Source organism: Neolamprologus brichardi, chromosome 19, assembly GCF_056152115.1.
Source record: "Neolamprologus brichardi isolate AB-2024 chromosome 19, ASM5615211v1, whole genome shotgun sequence".
Lineage (NCBI taxonomy): Eukaryota > Metazoa > Chordata > Actinopteri > Cichliformes > Cichlidae > Neolamprologus > Neolamprologus brichardi.
The window spans coordinates 10209225-10231500 of record NC_142122.1 but is presented as its reverse complement, the minus strand read 5'-3'; the positions used below and the strand labels follow the sequence as shown (position 1 = coordinate 10231500).

Here is a 22276-nt window from a genome sequence, read left to right as displayed (position 1 = left end):
TAGAATTTATATATATATTTATTTATCTACAACAAAAACAAAAACAATTAATTTATAATTTTATTTCCATTTTTTATTCATAATCAGTCTTTGCAGTCCCTTAAATTGTCAGTGAGTGAAAAAATCTCAATATCAGTGTTAAATAAATCTATAATGCAGGCAGAAAAGAAGGCAAAACATTCAACATTTCTAACTGCAGTGAAATCTGCAATAAATTCCCTGTTTGAAGAATTAGTACAGTATGAAAGGTTCATTATGAGCTGTATAATTTATCTTTCCAAAGATATCGTTATATCACACGGTTTTCTTCACATTTCTATGAATGAGGTAATCAGATGTTGATATTGGTCAATTAAACAAGAAATTCAAGTTGTGATGTAGAAATCCTATGAATATCTCTACAAAAGGCACAATTGTGGTCGGCAATAGTTGTGATTATCAAGTAAATTGCACTGTTTTAGTATAGTAAATAAATTCATACTTACACACCCATATGAAACACTTATATTCAGATGCACCACCTTAAATCAGTACACTTGCACTGCTTTACAACTAAACCACTGTTTATAAAACTCACTCTTACTAACCAAGTGGCTGGTGTCATTGTGTGTAAGTCATCGTGGCAATGTTGAAGAAACTACTATCAGGCAGTTTTAAATACTTTGGCAGGAATCTGTGTCTGTGGATTCTACCTGCACAGGACTCTAACTTAGATCACGATCAAGCTGGGTTCGTGTAGTGAACTTCTGGTTTCATTTTTAATATCCGTGTTGCTTCCCAAATTATTTTTGGACCCACTCCATGACTCTCTAGCTTTTTGTAAAAACATAATACAATTAATCTGAGATTTTACATTACACAGTGTTACTGCATTGATTAGAAGCAGGCTATAGAGTTATAAATACCTGCAAAAGTACTTAAAATGCCTGTTTGGTAGTTCCTACTACAACGCATGCCCTAGAACCACATATAAATAACCAAAGGACTCACAACATTAATACAATATCAGCCTGATAACAAAAAAATGGCTGATAAGATGTTTAAAAAGTTGTGTAACTTGGAGCTGGAAAACAGGATCATAGGAGAGGGGTTCTTTCATCTGCTTGTTGGCTGTTTTCTTGGACCCTTAAATTTAAACGTTAAAAAAAGAGTTACCATGTTTTTGTTGCTGCAGACAGCACAAAGGTTAAAAAAAAGTTTTCTATGTGGTTGAAATGACAAATATTATTATGTTGACTTAAAGTTTAGGCCTACCTTTGTTGTCTTGTCCGTTGACAGACAGAGTACACGAAGATGAGAAATGCCTGAGGACAGAGTGATCATTAACATTGTATTGACATAAAATATCTAAACGCTGCAGTCACTGATACTTACACCCAAAAATGCCAACGCTCCTTGAACTGTAGCAGCCCATTCAAAGCTGAGATGTTGAACAATAATTCCTCCCACAATGGGGCCATAAAACATCCTTAAAAACAAGCACAAAATTAGAACCAACATCAAGGCGCTAAAAAGCAAAATGCCGGGAAACAAATATATTAGGGACTCACCCAGTGCACCACACTGCACCAAATAACCCAGACACCATTCCAAGTGTACTTAGCCCCTCTTCAAATCCTATTTCACTATGAGAAAAAACAAAATTTGCAGAGCATTTGTTTCATCCAGCCATATTTATGAAAAAAAAAACCCACAAGAAAACCCAAAAACAATATACAGCTCTTGAATGTTGAGCATTATGTGAAGCAACTCACTATGCACATGTGATGATCTCAGGGAACGTGGGGATTGCACTCATACCCAGAGAAAATCCAATTAGGCCAAGCATGACAACCAGCAACCACAGGTGACTAAACCAAAACAGAAATACAGAAAAAGATACAGAAGTTAAACTTTTTAAGGCAAAGGGATGAAATAGTGTATAAGTTGTCAATATGTCCCACTGAATACCTCCCTAGTAGTGGTATAAAGTTTAAATATCTGGGCTTAATCATCGAAAGGAGCACAGTGCACAAGAGAGGTGAAGAAAAGAGCCAGGAGGGAGTGGGTGGAGATGAGTTTCAGGGGTGATTTGTGACAGGAATAGTGAAAGGAGTAGTGGATAAACTGGACAAAGAATGTTAGAAATAAAGCTGCCAGGCAGGAGGAAAAGAAGAAAACCACTGAAGAGGTTCATGGGTGTACTGCAGGAGGACTGGTGTGACAGAGGAAGATGTTAGGGATAGGCTGAAAAGGAAGCAGACGATTTGCTGTGGTGAACCCTAAAAGAAGCAAAAAAAAAAAGAAGAAGAAGAAAAAAAAAGAAATGGTGTAAGATACTATGAAATCTTATGATCATATGACTGCAAAGTAAAGATTTACATTGGGATTTGACGTTTAACCACACTCAAGGGCATGAATGTCATGGCAATTTAGGGCTTTTAACTATCTTTTTCCAGGGCAGAATGATGGTACAGTATAGATATTTATATCTATAGATATATATAGTATAGATATATATTTATGACTTTGAAAAAATATAAATTGGGTGCACACGTTTGGATTTATTTAGGTTTTTTCCTCATTTACACAGGGCCAATTATGTACATATGCTATTTTAATAAGTGTGCCTCCAAATTCATTCATTAACTCAAATCAACAGCTGTATCGTTGAAACTTGGACGCAATTGTGTGTTCCAGCAGGACAATGATGCTAAACTGGTTTTGGAATAGATAAAGAAGGCTAACATTAAGCTTTTTTAAAGCCCCAAGCTCAACCCTATTGAACATTTGTTGACTACAATTGAAAGCCAGATCCATACCAGGAAACCAACCAGTTCAACTCTATAAACTGGTCAAGAATGCAACTAAAATGATCCCAGAAGCATGTTGATGGCATCCAAAAGTGTCTGGTTGAGGATATTTAACCACATATTATTGCTGGCCATTACAAAGAGTGCAGGTTTAAAACACCTTCAAATGGTAAGATCACATTTTTATTCAGAGTGGGACTGTTTCCTGGCAGGTGCGACTATATACATTACTTAATGAGATTGGGAAAATCCACTCCTATCTTTCCTCTAATATGACTCTTGGCTCAGAGGGGCATACGCATCTTTCTTAAAATGTCCATCATTTTTAAATACAGAAGTGTTAGTTTTACCTGAATCCCACACTAACCTCTGGATGTGAAGAAAAGGGGCGGGACCAAGCAGACAGAAACCAATTGTAGCAGCGATTCCGCCTGTCACCAAGACCGCCATCCTAGTGGCCTGGTGCACAAGATCAAATTTAATTTCAAAATCAACATATTCATTTATATTTTATCATTTTGATTGCTTGGATACATACAGGATATTTATCTGTGAAATACCCCATCAGCGGTGATGCCAGACAATATGGTAAAGATAAACCAAGCATTATTAGTCCCACGTAGCCATTTGAGAGGCCGAACTAAGGATGATGGATAGGAAAAAAAGTTGTTCATACAATCCACATAAAATTCTACCAATCTTAAGCTGATTTTATTATAAAGGATATCATTACCCTGTTAATAGCAAACAGTGACAAAGTGGCATCCAAAAAGCCCAGACCTGCACTGAGAGTGAATACCACGTAGCAAACCAGGATTGTTTTCCCGTGGGTGAGTAGTCGAAAGAATGAATCCTTCGATGGGACTGCCTCTGAGAGGAGGGAAGCACAAAATTACAGCTCAGTTATAATGTGAGAAAAATGAAAAAACACAAAATGGCAATTTTTCAAATGGACAAATAATACACCCAAATCTTATGTTTTACATACCAATGGACGGCAGGACGTAAATGTTGAAAGGAACCATAATCAACAGCAAGCATCCAAGACTTAAAAAAGGGACTTCGTAACCAAAAGACTGGTAGAGCCACCCTCCCAGTGGTGGTCCCAGGATAAGGCCAAGTCCTGTGAAAATCTCCAAACTACCCTAAAACAGTAGTGACCCAGATTACTATACTGTGGGAATTTCTTACATCATAGCCAAGAGCCAGTTGTTTTCTGGAGATACATAACAACTTAAACCTATAACGGTCGTTCTGTTTTCTCGTGATTCTAATGTCTAAACAGCATGCCAGTCTGACAAGTTTGTCCACCCTCACCAGAACAGTTGCCACATTGTTTGGGAATATTTTTGCAGTCATGGCGAAAGCAGATGTCATAGCAGCTCCAAAGCCGACAGCGTCAAGCGACCTCACAATAAAGCACAGACTGATGAATATAGGTCCTGCAGGAGCCCGATCAAGAAATCTGCAAAGGAAACAAGTGCCAGCAAGTGTCAAACAGAATAGAAAGATTAAAGGAAATGCAGATGAACTAAATAAGCTCAGAGGAACTGTGTGTGATCTGAAGCAAAGGTGATTGTGCCATGGTCTCTGGGTCTTAAACTCGTAGTTTTTAGTTTTTCACTTTACGGTTTTTCTCATTTTGTATTTTAGGTTATATTTGGATTAGAGTTCTGTATTCTTGCTATTTTTACTGTATTCTAGCTTTCTAGTCACATTGTTATTGCTTTGTTTTTACATGTCCTATTTATTTCCTGACGTTCCTTATATTGTTATTATATGCCCTCGGTTCTTAGCTTCAGTTCCTTAGGTTCATTTAGTTAATCCACTTTTGATTCCGTTCCTCCAATCTTATTTCTGTATTTGTTTTTATTTTCTCCCAATTCAGTGGTATCTCTTTCCTTGTTTTATTTTGGTAATTATTGTTGGTGATTGGTGATTAAATCTCTCTTTCCACCTGTTACTTCTCCCCTTGCTATCTTATGTCATTATCTTTCCCCTTGAACTTTGTTATATTGTCACAGTTTGTCCTAGTTTGTTATGCCTTGCTTCCTGAGTCTTAGATTTGGGTCCACAATCTGCCTGCTTGCGAGCTGTTACATGACAGACTGAACACACTAACAAGAATGGTAAACTTTGAAACTTTTATTACTCATCATTAAACACAACAATACACCACCTTTAAAAAAAACAAAACAAAAGTTACAACTTCCCCCGTCTGCTTGCGGCTCACAGTCTATATATTCTTACTGAAGTTATAAATAGATTATAACTGTGTACTTTAATTATCAGTGAATTCCTGGACTCCTTAAGCGGCGTGGCACAGTAGTTTTTAGCAAATTTGCTTACACAAGTTTGGATCTATTTTCTCCTGTGGATTAATAAAAACTTGTTACAGTGATGAATATTTGCAGCAGCCCAACATGTATATGGGGATAACACTAAATACACAACTCTGTACTAAACATTGTGGCTAATGTGTTTTCATTCTGTTCATTCAGCACAAAAAATATTGTTTGTTACATTAATAAACATCTGTGAGAAATAATAACGAGAAAATGTTTTTGTCCAGCTTCATCTTTATCATAGTTATTATTTTTATCATAATATTATCATAATACGAAACACAGGTCACTTACCCAAATATAATAGTGCAGCACGATGATACAAAAAGTCCTGCAATAAGCATGAACTTTGCACCAATCTGGACAATCTGATACACAAAGAATGGGTCAGCTGCACTGTTACAGAGTCTCTGATTACACCTGTGCTGCAAATTGCCATGTATATGGCATGAAATCAAACACTATACTTACATATTTTCCCAGTACCAATGAACCAATTAGATTGGAGACAGCATAACACCCAAATATGAGACCAACTACAGTCTGACTGGCTCCTTTCTTCACTGCCTAAATATTAAAACAGGACAACAGATAAAATTAGGGGATTTACATAACAGCAACAAAAACAACAAGGATAATGAAAAGTGAATCTCAAAAATAACGTATAAACCATAGATATATGAATAAACCTGAACCATAAAAGACTTGACATGAAATTCAACTTTTTTTTTTAACAATCGAGCGTTTATTGAACTTCCTGACGAATTAAATACGTAACATATTTGAGTTTTAATTTTTATTACATTTGCTACATCTGGTATTTTTATTTATTTAATGCATTTAATTCATTGCTTAAAACTGTATTGTGTAATTTATTTTAGATTTTTTTGAGGAGGAAAAGAAAAGAAATCACACTGATGATGTATCAAATGTCCCCCCGCACATGTATCAAATATGATAAAGTAGGCATTACGACGTTAAGGTGACAAATGTCTTTTTAACTAGCCAGCTTGTTGTGCCATTCTTTTCCAACATTTGCATTTCTAGCTCATGACAGACCTTAAGTTGAACGGCTGATTACAAAAGAGCCAGTCTTCACTGGCCTTCAGGGAGGATGTCTGTTGGTAGCGCATGACTACTCATTCATTGCCTTCAGAAGACATTACTGAGTTCTTAAGGTAAACAATAGTATAATCTGTGAACTGTACAACTACATGGGAGCACAAATACATTTTAGTAGAAGGAGATGCTTGTTCCCAGTTTCCTCTGGCTAGAAAAGATTTGTTTGCTGATATATGACTTGCATGTATGAGAGAACGTGTTTTATTTCTTCAGTCAAAAGCTGCATTCATAAGCTAAGTTTTAAAACTTTTAATATCTTGAACCTTTAACCTCTTGTGCTGTAACATGTGACTTGTACCCTATGATGCTGGCTTCCTTGAGCTTACCTCAGTGGGAAAAAATGGGCCCAATATTGAGTAGCAAATCATAGAGCCAAAGTTGACAGACGCCATTGATATTAAGGTGAGCATCTCTTTCCTTGTGAACCTCTGAGGAGGATCTGTTGATTCAGCTGTGATGTTGTTATCTGTGTTGTTATCTGACATTTCTGAAAACGGGAAGAGAAACATGAATAATGCGATTAGGCCACGCTGAGTTGAAAGAACATAAAGTTCGTGGTTAAAATTATCGCAGTGGTAAGGGAATAAAGTCAAGAGAAGTCATCTATACTGAGCTGAGTGACTGCCAACAATGCTAGAGTTTATTTTATTGATTTATGTTTTTACACAGCGTACAAAGGTTACAAACCTGTCGTCGGAAGATCAGGATGCTGGTCCATTTTTAACATCCAGTGGCTGAGAAATGCAGACGATGACAGAACAAGTGAAAAAGCATAGGGTAAATCCTGACAGCACCAGCCGCCTCTGACAGCCTCCTCCGCTACAAGCGACTACAGTCATGTGCATGGTCTACCCGCAGCACTTCCAGACTTCTTCTTCTTAGTAATAACTTAGTCCCATCCCATTACTGCCCTCTGCAGTTTGACATATTAAACTGCTATTTTATCGGAAACTCGAATTGTAATAGTCGTCGCACAATTAAAGTACTAGTAATACTAAGTACCAATCGAGGGCTCTGGTAAAAACTCAATGAATGTTTTTTTTATGATGGCCAAATAAAGTTTTAACAGAAAATGAAAAAAATCTATAAATGTAGTTTAAATAAATACAAACAAACCTTTATGTTAAGCATTACTTAGGTTTATGCTAAAATCTCTGACTACAGTTGATCTCTGATGCTAACACTGATGAATCTGACAGCAAATTGCTTGTACCTTTTAACATTTTTAAAGACCCCTTTAAAACATTAATATGCGTACTTTTTTAATGTAAACTGTAGCTTAATGCTATTGCCTACAACAATGACTATAACCACAACTATTAATGTATTTTAAAGGTAAGTTGTGTTTTTGTTTTAGGCTAGATCCCTATTTATTTAATTTGATGGAGCTTATCAAAGCACAACATGGAGGTTACTCCTTGGCCTCTCAGCAAGAAGATCCTGGGTTTGAAGCCACTAGCCGGGAACCCTTCTGTGTGGAGTTTCCATATGCTCTATGTCTTTCTCCCTCAGTCCAGGTTTTTCCCTCAGTCCAAAGACATGTGTTTTAGATTAATTAGTGATTCTCTGCGAAATGTAATGTAAATGTAAAAGTAAATAAACACATTAAAATGTTTTATATCTACAATTGCATTAATATTTCTCTCACATTTAATGGAAAGCGAAGAGGGGGTCCTTTGCAATCAATTCCATTGCATTAGTTAGTAAAAGATCTAATATGAAAAAGAAAAAGAAATAAAATAAAAACAACAAAAAACATTTTGGAACCATAGATTTTTATTCCATTTTGGCCAGCTTATAGGTCCCCAGAAAACCTACAGTCAAATTTTTCTTTTCATCACAAAATAAGAGAAAAACAATCAGGCAGCAAACCATTCGGTTATTAGGCAGTATTGCTGATAATAACTGACACGCACTGTTGCTAAAATCTCTGAAGCTGCACTGAATAAAAAAAAAAGCTGAAATGAAAACATCTGCACCAAATGTTCTGTAACTTTTTGCAAAATACTTTCCAGTTAAAATAAACTTCTAAAAACAAGTGACAGATTTCCAGATAAGATCACATTTTTTTTCTTTATACAATAGCACCAAATCTACATGAATCTGACTCCCACTAACGGGTCATCTCTAGCAACTTATGAGTATGTTGTAGTTAATAGCTCTGCATGTTTATGCTCTCATTCTTTTTTCTGTAACATCAACAAAAATAAAAAAAACCCAAAACAACTCAAGGTGCAATGTTAAAGCAAAGGTGAAATACAAAATTATTCAAATTAGCAACATACACACATATTTTTCTAAGCACATAATAATGTTAAGTCACTAAATACACAGCGCAAGCAGCATTACATTTTCTTTTGCAGGTACGACATTAAGTTCTGTGTAGGTAGCATTATTGCACACAAGCTCTATCTAAAGCAGCACTGGTTTCCAAAATAGGCAAACTACTGTACTTCACATTCAAATGCAGAATTCAAGTAACATCTTAAACACCCAGTGGAAACAAAACAGAGCCAACCAAGTGAATTTGATTGAAAAGATCTTAATCGTTACTGTGTAGATTTATTCTGGGTGACATGAGATCTACATGACATCATTTTCTGCTAATTTTCTAGCAGGCATCCTTTCAGCCAAACGCCTTTGGCTAGATATGGCACCCATAGACTTACTGTACACGATTACTGACAACTGTATCCACAATAGTTGATTCTGAAATCAACAAGGAAATAGAGAATAATGTTTCTTCAATCGAAATGTGTTTAAATTTACAAGTGGAAAAATGAACACACCGTCAGGTGTTGAATGGGTTGAATGTACAGAGGCCAAAATAATACGATTAACTATGTTCATTGCAGCACTTCATGGAAGTAGCATGAAGAGAAAATATATAAACTATGGTAAACTGTACTCAACTTTTCATGTTGCAGCTACCAAATTTATATATCCCTCTATTGCATGTTCAGCAAATTGAACATAATGTTGAAGACATTCAACTGAAAAAAATTCCAAATGAGATTATAAATAAATGTAATTAAATACCTATAAGTGTGTTATAATAAAACTGTATAATATATCTACTTATTTCTTAATACGGATTTAAAATAGTGCAGCCTTTATATAACATACGGTATGGCTTAGTGAACGTGTATATAAATTTTGAATGCCACTTCAGACTTATATATTTGCTGTGCTTATTTCTTTATAAACACGACAAGGTTATTAATTTGCAGTTCAATAGCGAGATAATGTGTTTGATACTACAGATGGCACTAAACCTCCAGACTGCTTTTAAAAGTCACTGCAACATAAGTTAGTTAGGTTTGTTTTCTTTAATCTAATATATACCATATCATAATAATTATAATAGTTTGACTACATGACTACATTTAATATATGAACTAGAAATTATGGATTCACTTAAATCTCTTTCATCAACACCAACCTGGAGTGACTTTGCCCTAAACACACTGATTGTAAATTGCCTCCATGTGCAAGACTAGCTTGTACATATATTAATCTCTTCTAAGTAAAACAGGACATTTTCTCCATCGTAGCCCCACACGTCGGAAGGTAAGACCACTCAGCTCTGTTGAGTTAGTGCACAGCAACACCAAATGACCTTTTCACTTCAGCCTCTGAGTCACATTTGCCAAGGCAACAGCAAATGCTTGCACGGCTGAGAAAGGATACTGGAAATCCAAGATATAAGCATTTCCATCTATCCGCCCAAACTGCATCACCTAAAAAATTGTAGAAGAAGAAGATATTTCAGAAAGAAAGCAGTAACCAAAACATAAGCATCGTGAAGCTGCTTTTTAAAAGCTAAATCCCAAAGATATACAAGATGATGTCACACATGTTTGGTGTTTTTGCTTTAAGGGCTGAAGCAAAAATAGAAAAATAGAAACCCCTGTGAGATGAAGAGACAAATCATTTTTAAATTCACTAATGTTGCTTATCATTACCTGTCTACCATCCAGTTCGATCTGAAAATTCTTTGCTGACTCCTGGGTGACTCGACCTCCAAAGTCAAGCTGGTACACCTGGGTGGCCTCATTCCACAGTGGCTGTTTATTGGCCATAACGTAGACAAACCCTTGGCTGCCTAAACTACGGTCCTCCCTTTCATTTGCCTTGCGACACTTTATCTCCTCCAGCTCACTTGCCATACGCATGCTGCGCTTGTTCTTCCAGCTCTTCTTACTACTCTGGTTCTGGTTCATTAGCTCGTCACCGCTAATGAAGAGCTCTGGCTCACTCTCTGAGCTATCCTGAAACTCATTTGTGGTCCTGTTCATTTTCTTTGTTTTATTAAGTTGTTCTCTCTGCCCCTTTGGCTTCTTTTTCTCTCTGCTACCAAGCCTCGGGCTCGCAATGAGAGTGTTGAAATCAGACAGCGCACGCCCTTCCTTTCTGGATTTGCCCTCAGACACAGTGGGCATGTTGGCCTCCTCTGCTCGGCTGTCAAGCCTTTTGCGGCTCTTCTTGTTGAAGCGCTCTGACTCTTGCGGGACAGGGCTTTCATTCAAGGATGATGGCTCTGGAAAGTTATTGGCAGATTCTGCGAGATCTTCTGTGGCACTTTTGGATGGTGGCAACTCGGTAGGTGGGGGAGGAGGGGGAAGAGGAGGTGGGGGAGGTGGTGCAGTAGGAGGAGGCGGGGACAGTATTGGCTTCTCCAAAATCTGGTGAGTTTTGGTTGGGAGTGGAGGCGCGGGAGGATCTTGCATGGGCGGTGGGCAGGGGTAAGGGTTCCAAGGGTGGAGGCTGACCGGGTGCAGTTGGAGTCCGGCACATGAGCTTGCTCCTGGGTACAGAGGAGGGAGAGGACAGCAGGCCAAGTTGGCCAGATTTGGGGGGTAGCCCGGTGGCAAGACCAAATTGGGGTCCTGCTGAGCAAAAGGGACAGGAGCGACCACTTCATTTGGAGAACACTGTTGCGGAGGGTTTTGCAAAGTCTGAAGTGGGGGTCCACTGTGACCCACCCCTGGAGGAAAAGGTGACAGGGATATCTGGTAACCTGATGGAAAAGTAAGAGTGCTTGTGCTCGGACTGGTTGGAGGTTTAGTTGTGAGGACAAAAGGAAGGCGAGTCACATCAAGGTGCTGAGCTTGACTGATAATAAGGGGAGGCGGTTTATGAGGTGGGGGAGCTAACATTGTTTGATCCGGGGTGAGCCAGAAATCTTCTGTGGCGGAGGTGTCCCACTGGTAAGGCGGAGGGCGTTTTACTGTCAAACTGACATCACCAAGAGTCAGCTGACGTACTGATTTTTCAAGGTGACACTGCTGATTTAAAGTCTCGTCCTCAGTAAAAGCAGAGTTAACATACACTGTTCTGTCCCGACTGTTGTCAACGCCACCCAGTAGACTATAAGATGACTGAGATGCCATTGGAGAGGCATTTTTGGAGTGCACTATAATGGTACTGTGATGCGCACCTTTCCCTGGTGGGAAGTCCTGCCTCACCACCGTTCCACCTGCAATACCACTACTGGTAGTTCCACCTCCACTGACACTAACACTGGTGCTGCTGCTGTTACTACTGCACTGTGTGCATGTGTATAAGGCAGTGGGCACCCTCTGCTGGTAGGAAAGGGCTAATGCACTGTTCATTTTAGCTTTAGTAGGTAGTGTCCTTGAGCTGTCCATCATCTGTGGCACTTTGAGGCCCACATCCCTTCGTTCACGACGTAGAGTGGCATGAATGAGGCTGCTATCAATTCTCTGGGGAGGAGGAAGTGTAGCTGTTACCTGATTGGCTGGATCAGGGTAAGGAGGGGGGTCTCCACTTGGTATTGTGTATCGAGGGACAGAAAGACGACTTAATGTTGCTGAGCTGTATGGAAGCTGAATTTTTTTATTCTCTGAGGAAGTGACTTTGAGGGTAGCTGAGCCCCCAATGCTGTGCACAGCGTATGCATTCTGGTTGCGAATGAGGCGCCTTCGTGGCCGACACACCTCCTCCACATTGCCACTGCTGTCAAAGGTCGTGATCCTTTCATACCCAAGAGGTGTTGGGTACTGTAAGGTGACAGGATGAAGCAAAAATTCATCCTTTTTCAGGCAGGGGTCCGGTGCCAGGATACTTGGGCTGTCACAGTTTGTGATGAGAGTTTGAGGAGGAGCAGCAGCTGAAGCTGCTGCTGCAGACACTACAGTCCCCGGGTACGGAGGAGGAGGATTTATTTTCCTCATCTGAATCTCTACAGACCCATCTGTATCGTTAAAGGAGGGAGGTAATGTACGTGGCAGACTTGGCTTCAGAGTGTGTCCATGGTCTCCCCTGTCGAGCCCTGGCTCAGTGGTGGGAGGTGGCATCTGGGGAAGAAGATGAATCTGTTGCAAGGAAATGGTTGGATAGCCAGATGGAGGAGGGGGCAATGACATTTGGATCTTCAGTTGCTGCTGCATTTGTTGATGCTGCCTCTGCATCTGTTGATGCTGCTGCTGGATCTGCTGATGCTGCTGCTGGAGCTGCTGCTGCTGCTGCCTCATCTCTTGGATCTGCTGTCGAATTTGCTGCTGCTGCTGTTGCATCTGCTGCTGCTGCTGCTGCATTTGCTCGTGCTGCATCTGCATCTGCTGCTGCTGCTGTTGGATCTGCTGTTGCTGAAGCTGTTGGTTCGTCACTTGGTGTTGCGTTTGTTGCATTTGTTGATGTTGCTGAACTTGGTGTTGCTGATGTTGCTGTTGCTGATGTTGCTGTTGTTGATGTAGCGTCTGCTGGTGGTGCAGCTGCTGTAGTTGCTGATGCTGCTGCTGCTGCAGCTGCTGCTGTGACTGGGACGGGTGATGGTGTTGCTGTTGCTGCTGTTGCCCCTGCTGGTGGTGCAGCTGCTGTAGCTGCTGGTGTTGCTGCTGCTGCAGCTGCTGCTGTTGCTGCAGCTGCTGCTGTGATTGGGACGGGTGATGGTGTTGCTGTTGCTGCAGTTGCCCTTGCTGCTGTTGATGATGGTGCATTTTTTGCTGCTGCTGTGTCTGTATTTGCTGTGACTGTTTAGATGGCTGCTGGCGAGGCTGCTGTGAATGAGAACGCTGTGAATGAGGCTGTGGTGGGAGATGGTGAGGTGGAGGTGGGGGAGGTAAAGTGCCAGGGAGAAGAGGACCCATCTCCAACCCGTTGAAGATCATCTGACCAGGGCTGGTGTATCTAGTTGGCACGGGATATGGTGACGCAACAGCATCCTGACCATGATCAGTGACAGGGACAGAGGCTGCTGCTGCTGCAGCTGCTGCTGCAGCAGTGGCGGTCGGGTTGGTCAGAACATCAAGCTGAATATTCTGATTGGCCAAAAGAGACTGAACCAGACCAATACTCTGAGTTGGGGACATGGCTTGAGCTGGGCTGTGGATGGGAGCAATGGGAATGTTGACTGTACATGGAGGATTGTCTCCAGCCACTCCAGACGGCCCCATCACTATATAAGAAGACAGAGAAGAAGAGTATAAGCGACTTAGGATGATAATAAACTGATGGGCATGCGAACTAATTTATTTGCATCTTTTTGGATTTCCTTTTTACCTGGTAAGTCATCCTCATCCTCGCTGAACACATTGGGGTTGAACACAGGCAGGCTCATGAAGTCATGGGAAATCTTTCGCACTTCTGGAAGGTAGATTGTCATCTGTCTCGGTTGCAAATGAAGCAAACTGGTCTTATAGATGACTGAAAAAGAAGAAAATAGAGTTGACTCGAGAAGGAAAAAGAAAGTAACTTTTGAGTAAAGTCATGTATATGTGCTGCTTTTGGTTTTTTTTTACCTGCGCCAAGATTCGTGGGGAGGAAAGAAGCAAGTCCCACAATTTTGAATTTTGTCCCCCAAATATTAGATGTCACTTGTGCAAGGTAATTGTGCTGTGAGGCAGAAAATTGAAGATAAGGGGGGAAAGGTGAATAATAAGTGTGAAAGCTTTGCTGCTAAGCACATGTGAACCTACTTCCAGCACACTATTGACTCTTATAGTCCATGATAAATAATTAAACTGATGACAGTGCCCCTTCGCTAGTTTTCCCTCTTGATTTTCCCCTGCGCTGCTGCCTGATCATGGAGCAAATGCACACCTACATGTAAGAGATAATCAAGTAAAGAGTGTAATCTGGGTTTAAAAAACTTAAATAGAAGCTAAAGCAGTTAATTATCTGCAGCTTCACAGAGTTAACTACAGCAGAGTCCATAAAGGCTGCACACATCTGCTCACTTGGCACATCAGCAGAAACTTAAATTTGTGTACCTTACTTTAAATGTTGCTGAAGTAGAGACAAGATTAATGTGGACCTAACAATAAATCACAGTCTGTATTTTTCTTTACCTCTGACAGGTAAGCATATATTCTACAGTCAAATCATTTGTTACACAGTGGCCATCATCCGTTTGAGTGCTGAACTTCATCATAGCAGTTGGCTGCCTAAACTAAATGCTTTTCTTCTACCCATGGATGGATGTATTGATAGTTCAGGGGGCTGGAGGCTATCCAAGCTGCCACAGGGCGAGAGGGTACACCCTGGACAGGTCACCAATCTGTTTCAGGGCTAACACAGAGAGACACACAACCATTTGTGCTCACATTCACCAGAATCACCAATTAATCTAACCCCGCTAAATGCATGTCTTTGGACTTCAGAAGGAAGCCAGAGTACCTGGAAAGAGCCCAGAGCATGCAAACACAGAAAGGCCATGGCCAGATGATGGATTTGTGCTGTAAGGCAACAGGGATAACTGGCCTATGCTGCCCTAGATAAACAAATATTTTTCTTTTTTTTAAAGCTTAAATTCAAAGTCAGTATTTCCACTATGGCAGTAACTGTGAATTTGCCAATCATTAAAGGATCTAAAAAAATATGGCAGCCCAGTAACAAAGAAAACATATTGTAGCATAAGTTGCTGTGAATTACACAGTGATAATAATGCAGGTACTACAGTATTACTAGCTAATGAGCATGAGCTGTAATACTTGGCAGTACATTGTATTTGGCAGGTCATTACCTCCGTAATTCCATCCATAGAAAACTCACGCCGTGTCAGGCTGGGTGACCGAACGGGAGGCTTCTTTGTTGGTAGGCGTGGTGATCGCTGGCCTTCTTGATTGGCACGTGAAAGTTTGGGAGATTTTCTTGATTCCATGTTCAGCCTTTGAAGCAAAGACACATTTTTACACCTCATAAAATCATTTGGAATGACGAAAAAACTATGCTGGAGAAAATGTGCAAAAAAATAAAAAAAACATTTATATAACTTCAGACGTGTTTTGGTGACCTGTTTCCGCGAGATAACTTTGGTGACTTCTTCCCGACCCACTCATCACTCAGCTCAATGTCACTGGAGTCAGAGCAGTTACAGCTGTCGGTGTATGAGATCATGGGATTGACGCAAACTTCCTCTGAAAGAAGCACAGCAAAGAAAAATAAGAAATGAAGTTGAGTTTGAACAAAATATCTACAATACACCCACTAACATGCCATTAGTGGGCAAGCTCTGCATGAATAACATTAAATGCAACACGAGTGCAGCCAGGTCACGACATACTCTATTCCTGTATCAGGCCCCAGACCATGTTGCATCAGAAAACAACACTCATCACCACACTCTGTACTTGTTCTTCCTCAAGGTGAATGACGAGTGCACAGCACAAATATGCACAAAAACAAGGTGCATAGAGGATGGCCCTGGGCAGGTCTATTTTCTGTTCCACCCCTAATGCATTTTGTGGTTACTTTGATTCATGACCATTCCAAACTGTGCAGAGTTTTCACTGCAGCTAAAGACAAAATGAATAGTGACTTTTAAAAGATTTAGGTGAAGTGCTTTCTTTCAGGTCTAAACCCACCTGCCTTGCCATCAGTTTTTGGATCCATAATAACAAACTCGGGCCGAAGTTTACTGATGCGCCTTCCTTTGAGAATAGGCACCAGTCCTCCTAAATATTCTAGGTACAGCGTGTAGCAGGGTCCGCCTGCTTCAGGACTGTCCTCAGCTCGCTTCATGGTGCAGTGGAGCCTCTCGTTCCCTGCTGTGGGATAGCTGACAAAGTCGCGGATGTTGTTGGGGTCAGGAATTGGCGGCTAGAACAAAGAAAGGAAGGAGCTGTAAGACTGCTGGACACTCAAATGAAAACATGCCCCTGTCAGCAATTTTCCTTTACTCGCTGTGCAATAAAGTTGGTAAGAAGCCTATCTCTGACAGTCACTGCACACTAATGAAACAGGGATCATTGCACCGCAATGGTGTATATGAAAAGCAGTGGAGAAAAGCATCACTAACACTTGACCGTCTGCTGTACCAAAAAAGACCTGATGCAGGATTGCACATTAAACTTTAATACCTTGATGGTGGGGATAAAAGCAGTGGTGACATAAGAGCAGAGAAGCGAGGGCATGTTTAGTTTCCCGACATCTTTCTCCTCTCGCAGGGCGCTGGCAATGCCTTGCTGGCATAAAAGTTGGAGGCTGGCCACCCTGTGCTCCACACGGACCACATAGAGAGCTGGTCCACATGCGAGGAACAGACGGGAATCTCTGTGACCCCAACAAATGGTGGTGATGGGCCTCTGAAAAAGAACCACTGAGAATAAGAAACTTCCTGCAGGCGTCAATAGCAGAGCAGGTTCGCTAGTTTCTGTTTTATGCTACTTCCTATTGTTGACTTAGAGCTGGAACAAAGGTTAACACCCTTTAGGTTAGATTACAAAACAAACAATCTACACCCTTGTATCTGGCAAAGTGTCAATCCTAATCTTTGCTGTAGTTTGCTTTCAAGAATGCCTGAGAATGTTTAACAATTGAAAGACAATTTCTACTAATTGGTCCTCACTTGTGTGGATTTTATGAAATATGACACAAGGTTTATGTTCATTATTATAATTTTTTTAAGCAAGACATCTATCCCTTAATTTATGAAGGACTAACCTGTGCCGGTGTTTCCAAAGTGTAGATGTGTTCACCTTGGACATTATAAAACTTAACAAGGGCATTCCTCATGATGGATGCACAAGCTGAGTCAGAAGTGAGCCCATGTCTCTCCATGCCAGCCACAGCCAGGAGGTCTCCCTGGGAGCACCACTGGGCCTCGACGTCTTTGGTCGAGAAAAAGGGTATTTACTTCACATGATTAACAGTATTTATCACTAAAGTTGCAAATTAACATACTTATGTTCAGAGTTCATACCTTTAAGCCCTGAGCGAATTATACTAGGAGAGAGGTCATCATAGTTATTCATCAAACTGATATCTCCTGATAAGAAGGTGACAGTCAACAGAGGCTTAACTCGCCGCACTTGGAGGAAGAAAGAAAAGTACACATGTGAGTCTTCCTCAGGCAACACTTTTAACTAAGTTACATGAGCCGAAGGGCAAACCGCTTTAGTACCTAAAGGCAGAATATTGTCATCGGAGTCTGTGTCGCTCTCCGTGCTGTCCTCGACTAGGAAATCGGGGCAATTCCAAGACATGCTCACAATCCCATCAGATTCGTGTAACAGAACATGTGCAAGCATCCTTCCGTGACAGTCCATCACAATTACCTGACCATCTGCTGTTCCAAACAACACCTGAGGGGACATTGCACATTAAACTTTAATAGTTGACTAGATAAACAAACAAACCCATTTCACTCACTCACTTCAAGATTATGACATTATTCCACAACACCTTTACATTTTTGAATTATACGTAATTGTAATTATCTTTTATGTAGTGCAAATTTAGCCAAACATAGGTACCTGCTGATCGTCAGGGGTCCAGATGCCACAGGTGATCTGGCTCTCCAGATTAATCTCAGAGGACCAGTGCCTTTGACCGCTGACCGAGCCAACTAACACAAACCCATCTCTGTATGCAATGAGGGCTTGAGTGCCATCATGGGACCAAGTGAAGTCACTCACCTAATTTAAAGATTTCTATCATTAGTGTAATTACACAAGAGGTCAGCGCCAAAAAGATACAGCCTTGCTTTTGCATCAGTTGGAGTACAAGCGCGTTAAATACCATAACGATGGAAAACAAAGCAATTTTAGCTCATATTTGCAAAAAAAATAATGTCTACCTGGGCTCCTCTGTCATTCACTAACTCCACAGACCATCTTCCTTCATACTGAATCCACACAAATATGCCTCCTTCCATATCACAAGTGGCCAGCTTCTGGAAGGGTTCATTCCAGCGCACCAAGACAACCTGCAGATACCCCAAACACCATCAGCTTTTTTTCACTAGCAGAGGAACATTCATCCATATAAAAGCTAAAGTAGTTTAAAGAAAAATCAACTTACATAGAGGAAAAAAATAATGTAAATGTGTATAAATATTAATGGCACACAATAATGAAAATGCACTCTGTTCATATATCATTTTAATTTATTTAAATGTAATAAAAATTAGCATTTCAGTGAGATGAATCATTTTACAAAGTATGCTAATGCATAGTCTCTGTAAATATAGTGCGCATTTAACCCAATTTAGTTCTGTAATATGCAGGATTGTTTTGTTTTAATTTATTTATTCAAACAGTAATTTCTTGATTTTATTCTGCTGTTGCAAAAGTTCCTTTACGAGTGGGCTGGATCAGTAAGAAGATCATTATTTTAGTCGTGTAAAATGAAAAAGCAGAGGTCATATTCTTATTTATCCATTCAACTCATTGCGAAAAAAGAGAAAATCCCACCTCGCTGTTGTGTCCTCGCAGGTTAAAATTGATTCTCTGAGGTGTACTTCTATCCCTCCTGCAGTGACTCGATGTAAACGTCACCCCAACGACTCCTCTCCCATTCCCTGTGGCGAGCCAACCCTCCTCATAGTACCGTCTCCGGCACACTGGCTTGTCCTTCTCACTCTTGGGGACCCGGCCTTTCCACGAGAGGCAGAGGATGTTGGAGTCGCTGCAGAGGATGGGACCATGTTCCACGGCGGCCAACATCCCTACTGATTGACCAGGCTGCCAAGCGAAACAAAGAAAGAGAGTTTCAAATAACACCATGCTTTCAATTGTAATAAAGCTAGATAATGAACGTTTTCAGTTTATGTCAGTGTGTGACTCTGCATTTACTTAAAACTGCCTTTTCAGTGAAGCTCAGGGCATTCTGGTATGAACACTGTCATGGTCAACAGGAAGCTCGGCTGTGGTTAATAATGTAAAATATGAAATAGTTTAGATTAAAAGCTTATTGACCTTTGAAACACAAGATGACAGAACAATCTCAATACAAGATCCAAGCTTTCCTGATGCTTCCAGTCATCTCACACAATCTTAATGGGCAGTTGCTGTTTGCCCGGTACAAATTTCCTTCTTTTCTGAGCACTTCTGGACCTTGGCAGTTCATTCAAAGGCCTTTTTTAGGGTGGAGTTTAATCAAAGCAGCTACAAAGATTGAACTTTCAACATCAGCTTTAAGGGTGATTTTGGAAAGAAGTATTGAATGTAAAGAGAGAAAAAACGGATTTTCAATATATACAAAGATAAACAAGGGGCTAGTGCAAGGGTGGGCAATCTCAGTCCACGAGGGCCGGTGTCCCTGCAGGTTTTAGATCTCACCTTGGGTCAACACACCTGAATCACATGATTAGTTCGTTACCAGGCCTCTGGGGAACTTCAGGACATGTTGAGGAGCTAATTTAGCCATTTAAATCAGCTGTGTTGGTTCGAGGACACATCTAAAACCTGCAGGGACACCGGCCCTTGTGGACTGAGATTGCCCACCCCTGGGCTAGTGATATAATCACAAATATGGTGAGACTTTTCTGTATAAAAATAAAAACACAGCTTTGTGTATGTTTCTTTTAAACATAGATCATCAAGATGAGTCACCTATGTTATCAAGTTATGAGCAGAGAGCTGGTTCAGCTTCAAAATGTTGCCTCCCAGAGGCGTAAATTTGCATGTTAAGAGAAAACCTCTGAAAAACCACCCAATTAACGAATTCATGGATATCAGTGGGCATCATCTTCCTGAGCTTATTTACAGGTACCAGACTGGCAAGTGAAACCAGGCACTTACATGACTTACAGGTTCTTTGATAAATTCCATCCTAATGATTTTCATTTGTGTGAACAGACTTTACGCAAGTACACAAGTGAATCACCAAATGTGCTCTGACACCAGTAAAATCACGATGTCTGCTGCTCATAGTGTTCTAGCTGTTATTCTATTATTCACTGTCCATGGAGTGGCTCCAGGATTTGTCTCTAGATTACATCATCACGACAGTCTGCGTTTTATTTCTTCATATTCACAAACTGAAAATGAGAGGAGGACTAGACGAAACATGTGAATTGCAATTTAGGGCACAAATATGCAAACCACAGTGTATTTTTAAATCCTGTCTCCACAACGTAGGTTAGACACATTTCATTTTTGGGCGCATTCATTTTGCAACCTTCCTACTCATTTGGATTTACATGAAAATGTCTAAAAGAGCTCACATAGATATCGTAAAGTAGAAAACCAAGATTTCCCACATTAGCCCTGGAGAACCTTTAAAATGCTATTTTAACTCTTTTAGGTCCCCGTAGTAGCTTTTAAACAATGCTATTCTATGATACTAATTTCACTGAACACAATATTTTACAAGTACGACAGAAACAGACAAATCTAGTCTGGTTTGCTTTTAGTTTTTGGGTGTCTCTTCTGCAATTTAAAATCAAGATCTGTTTATGAACAGTTTAGATCCTACGTGGTATCGTCTAGCACACTACATAATAGGTAATAGCATTCTATAATATGGCTAATTAAAGTGAAAAATGACATTCAAGTTAGTCTGGCAGCACATAAAAAAATACCTCATAGTTCCTGGACATGTTGAGTCAAAATTCCTCCATTGAAGGTGTCCATATTTCCATTCAGATGGTGCACTGGAGGGTAGTGGCGGCTCTGCTCTTGATACTTACAATAAAATCTACGGGGAAGTAAAATGCATCATACAGCCAAATGGTGTCCAGCTCTACATTCACCCAAATCAAGCAGCTCTACACTCCAGAGTTTGCCATTAAATGACTTGAGGCTTCTGTGCCAGTAGCCCATCCCATGTCTTCCTGATGTGGCTCCAGAGAGTTGTGCAATCCTGTTGCAGTGAAGATGAAAAAAAGAGGAAAAGAGGAATTTTGTTATTCAACAAGTAAGGTAATCAGAGAGAGAGAGAGAGAGAGAGAGGTGGTTTTTGCTTTAAATAGCACCCTTGTCATTCAGTGCATCAACCTTGAAATTCACAGTGTTTCTCAGTCTCTATGCAACAGCAACACTGCATTGGAGACCAAGGCACTCGCAGTCTCCATGGGTACTGATACTGTCTGTTCCTTTCCACCAAAGCAGCAGCAGCAGCAGCAGCCAGGCAAGGATAAGAACTAAAATGCCCAATATTTTACACGAAGCAGACCCAAAACATATCATAGTGTAGCTAACAATAATATAATTGCATCTTGTGACTCAAACTCAGGTTTGAGACTTTAGCACCCGATTACAGTCGAAATAAATTACCCATCCTTTCCTTTATAAAGATCTCCCACTACATGACACATTACATCAAATGATTTTCCCATTCAAAGGCGTCTCACCGCATGCAGTAGTCTGAATGATTGAGCGCTTACGAGACAAAAACAAACTGCGGTGGTAAATGAATGTATTCATTTATAAAAGCGACTGTGGGGAGAAAAATATGTCCTATATGTTGTACGTACCTGACACCGCTGTAATCACGTACTAATCCAGATGTAGTCGGCGCACAGTGCGGTAGTGTTGCCAGGCACTTTTCCGCTGGCGCACTTTGGGGTTGTGGCTTTAACGCGGGTTGCCATGAGGCAGGTAGCACGTAAAATAGACCAATGTTTTCAAGTTAGTACAAAATTAAAGCGTCAACACCCACGATAATCGTCTTAACAAGCGCTGGAGGTGACTATGTGCAGTTCATTTAGGTGTCTTATGATATGGAGGCTCGTCCACGGGCTGTTTGCATATAATAAACATTCGATTCAACACTGCACTTCAAAAGCGTGTATCCTTCATGATGGCAACCCCAGAAGGCGCACCCGATCTT

The 22276-nt window shown here is 40.5% G+C and overlaps 2 protein-coding genes across 2 annotated transcripts; both read right to left on the bottom strand.

Moving 5' to 3' along the window:
• Window positions 1–69: 69 nt before the first annotated feature.
• Window positions 70–7100, bottom strand: LOC102793449 (MFS-type transporter SLC18B1-like). The gene is made up of 14 exons (XM_087832850.1): window positions 6947–7100; window positions 6586–6746; window positions 5609–5704; window positions 5432–5505; window positions 4110–4257; window positions 3781–3937; window positions 3526–3662; window positions 3331–3432; window positions 3160–3251; window positions 1755–1850; window positions 1551–1625; window positions 1375–1468; window positions 1255–1304; window positions 70–1125 (listed from the first exon to the last, which is right to left on the bottom strand). Exons 1-14 carry the CDS (start codon window positions 6984–6986, stop codon window positions 1077–1079), a joined length of 1371 nt encoding a protein of 456 aa, XP_087688976.1. The 5' UTR covers window positions 6987–7100; the 3' UTR covers window positions 70–1076.
• A 927-nt stretch (window positions 7101–8027) lies between these two features.
• On the bottom strand, window positions 8028–22027 carry tulp4b (TUB like protein 4b). The gene is made up of 16 exons (XM_087833019.1): window positions 21921–22027; window positions 21027–21307; window positions 18916–19185; window positions 18300–18428; window positions 17977–18138; window positions 17625–17805; window positions 17424–17531; window positions 17165–17331; window positions 16582–16806; window positions 16087–16321; window positions 15516–15639; window positions 15246–15390; window positions 14023–14116; window positions 13784–13927; window positions 10225–13679; window positions 8028–9999 (listed from the first exon to the last, which is right to left on the bottom strand). Exons 2-16 carry the CDS (start codon window positions 21042–21044, stop codon window positions 9883–9885), a joined length of 5574 nt encoding a protein of 1857 aa, XP_087689145.1. The 5' UTR covers window positions 21045–21307; window positions 21921–22027; the 3' UTR covers window positions 8028–9882.
• Between the last annotated feature and the right edge of the window lie 249 nt (window positions 22028–22276).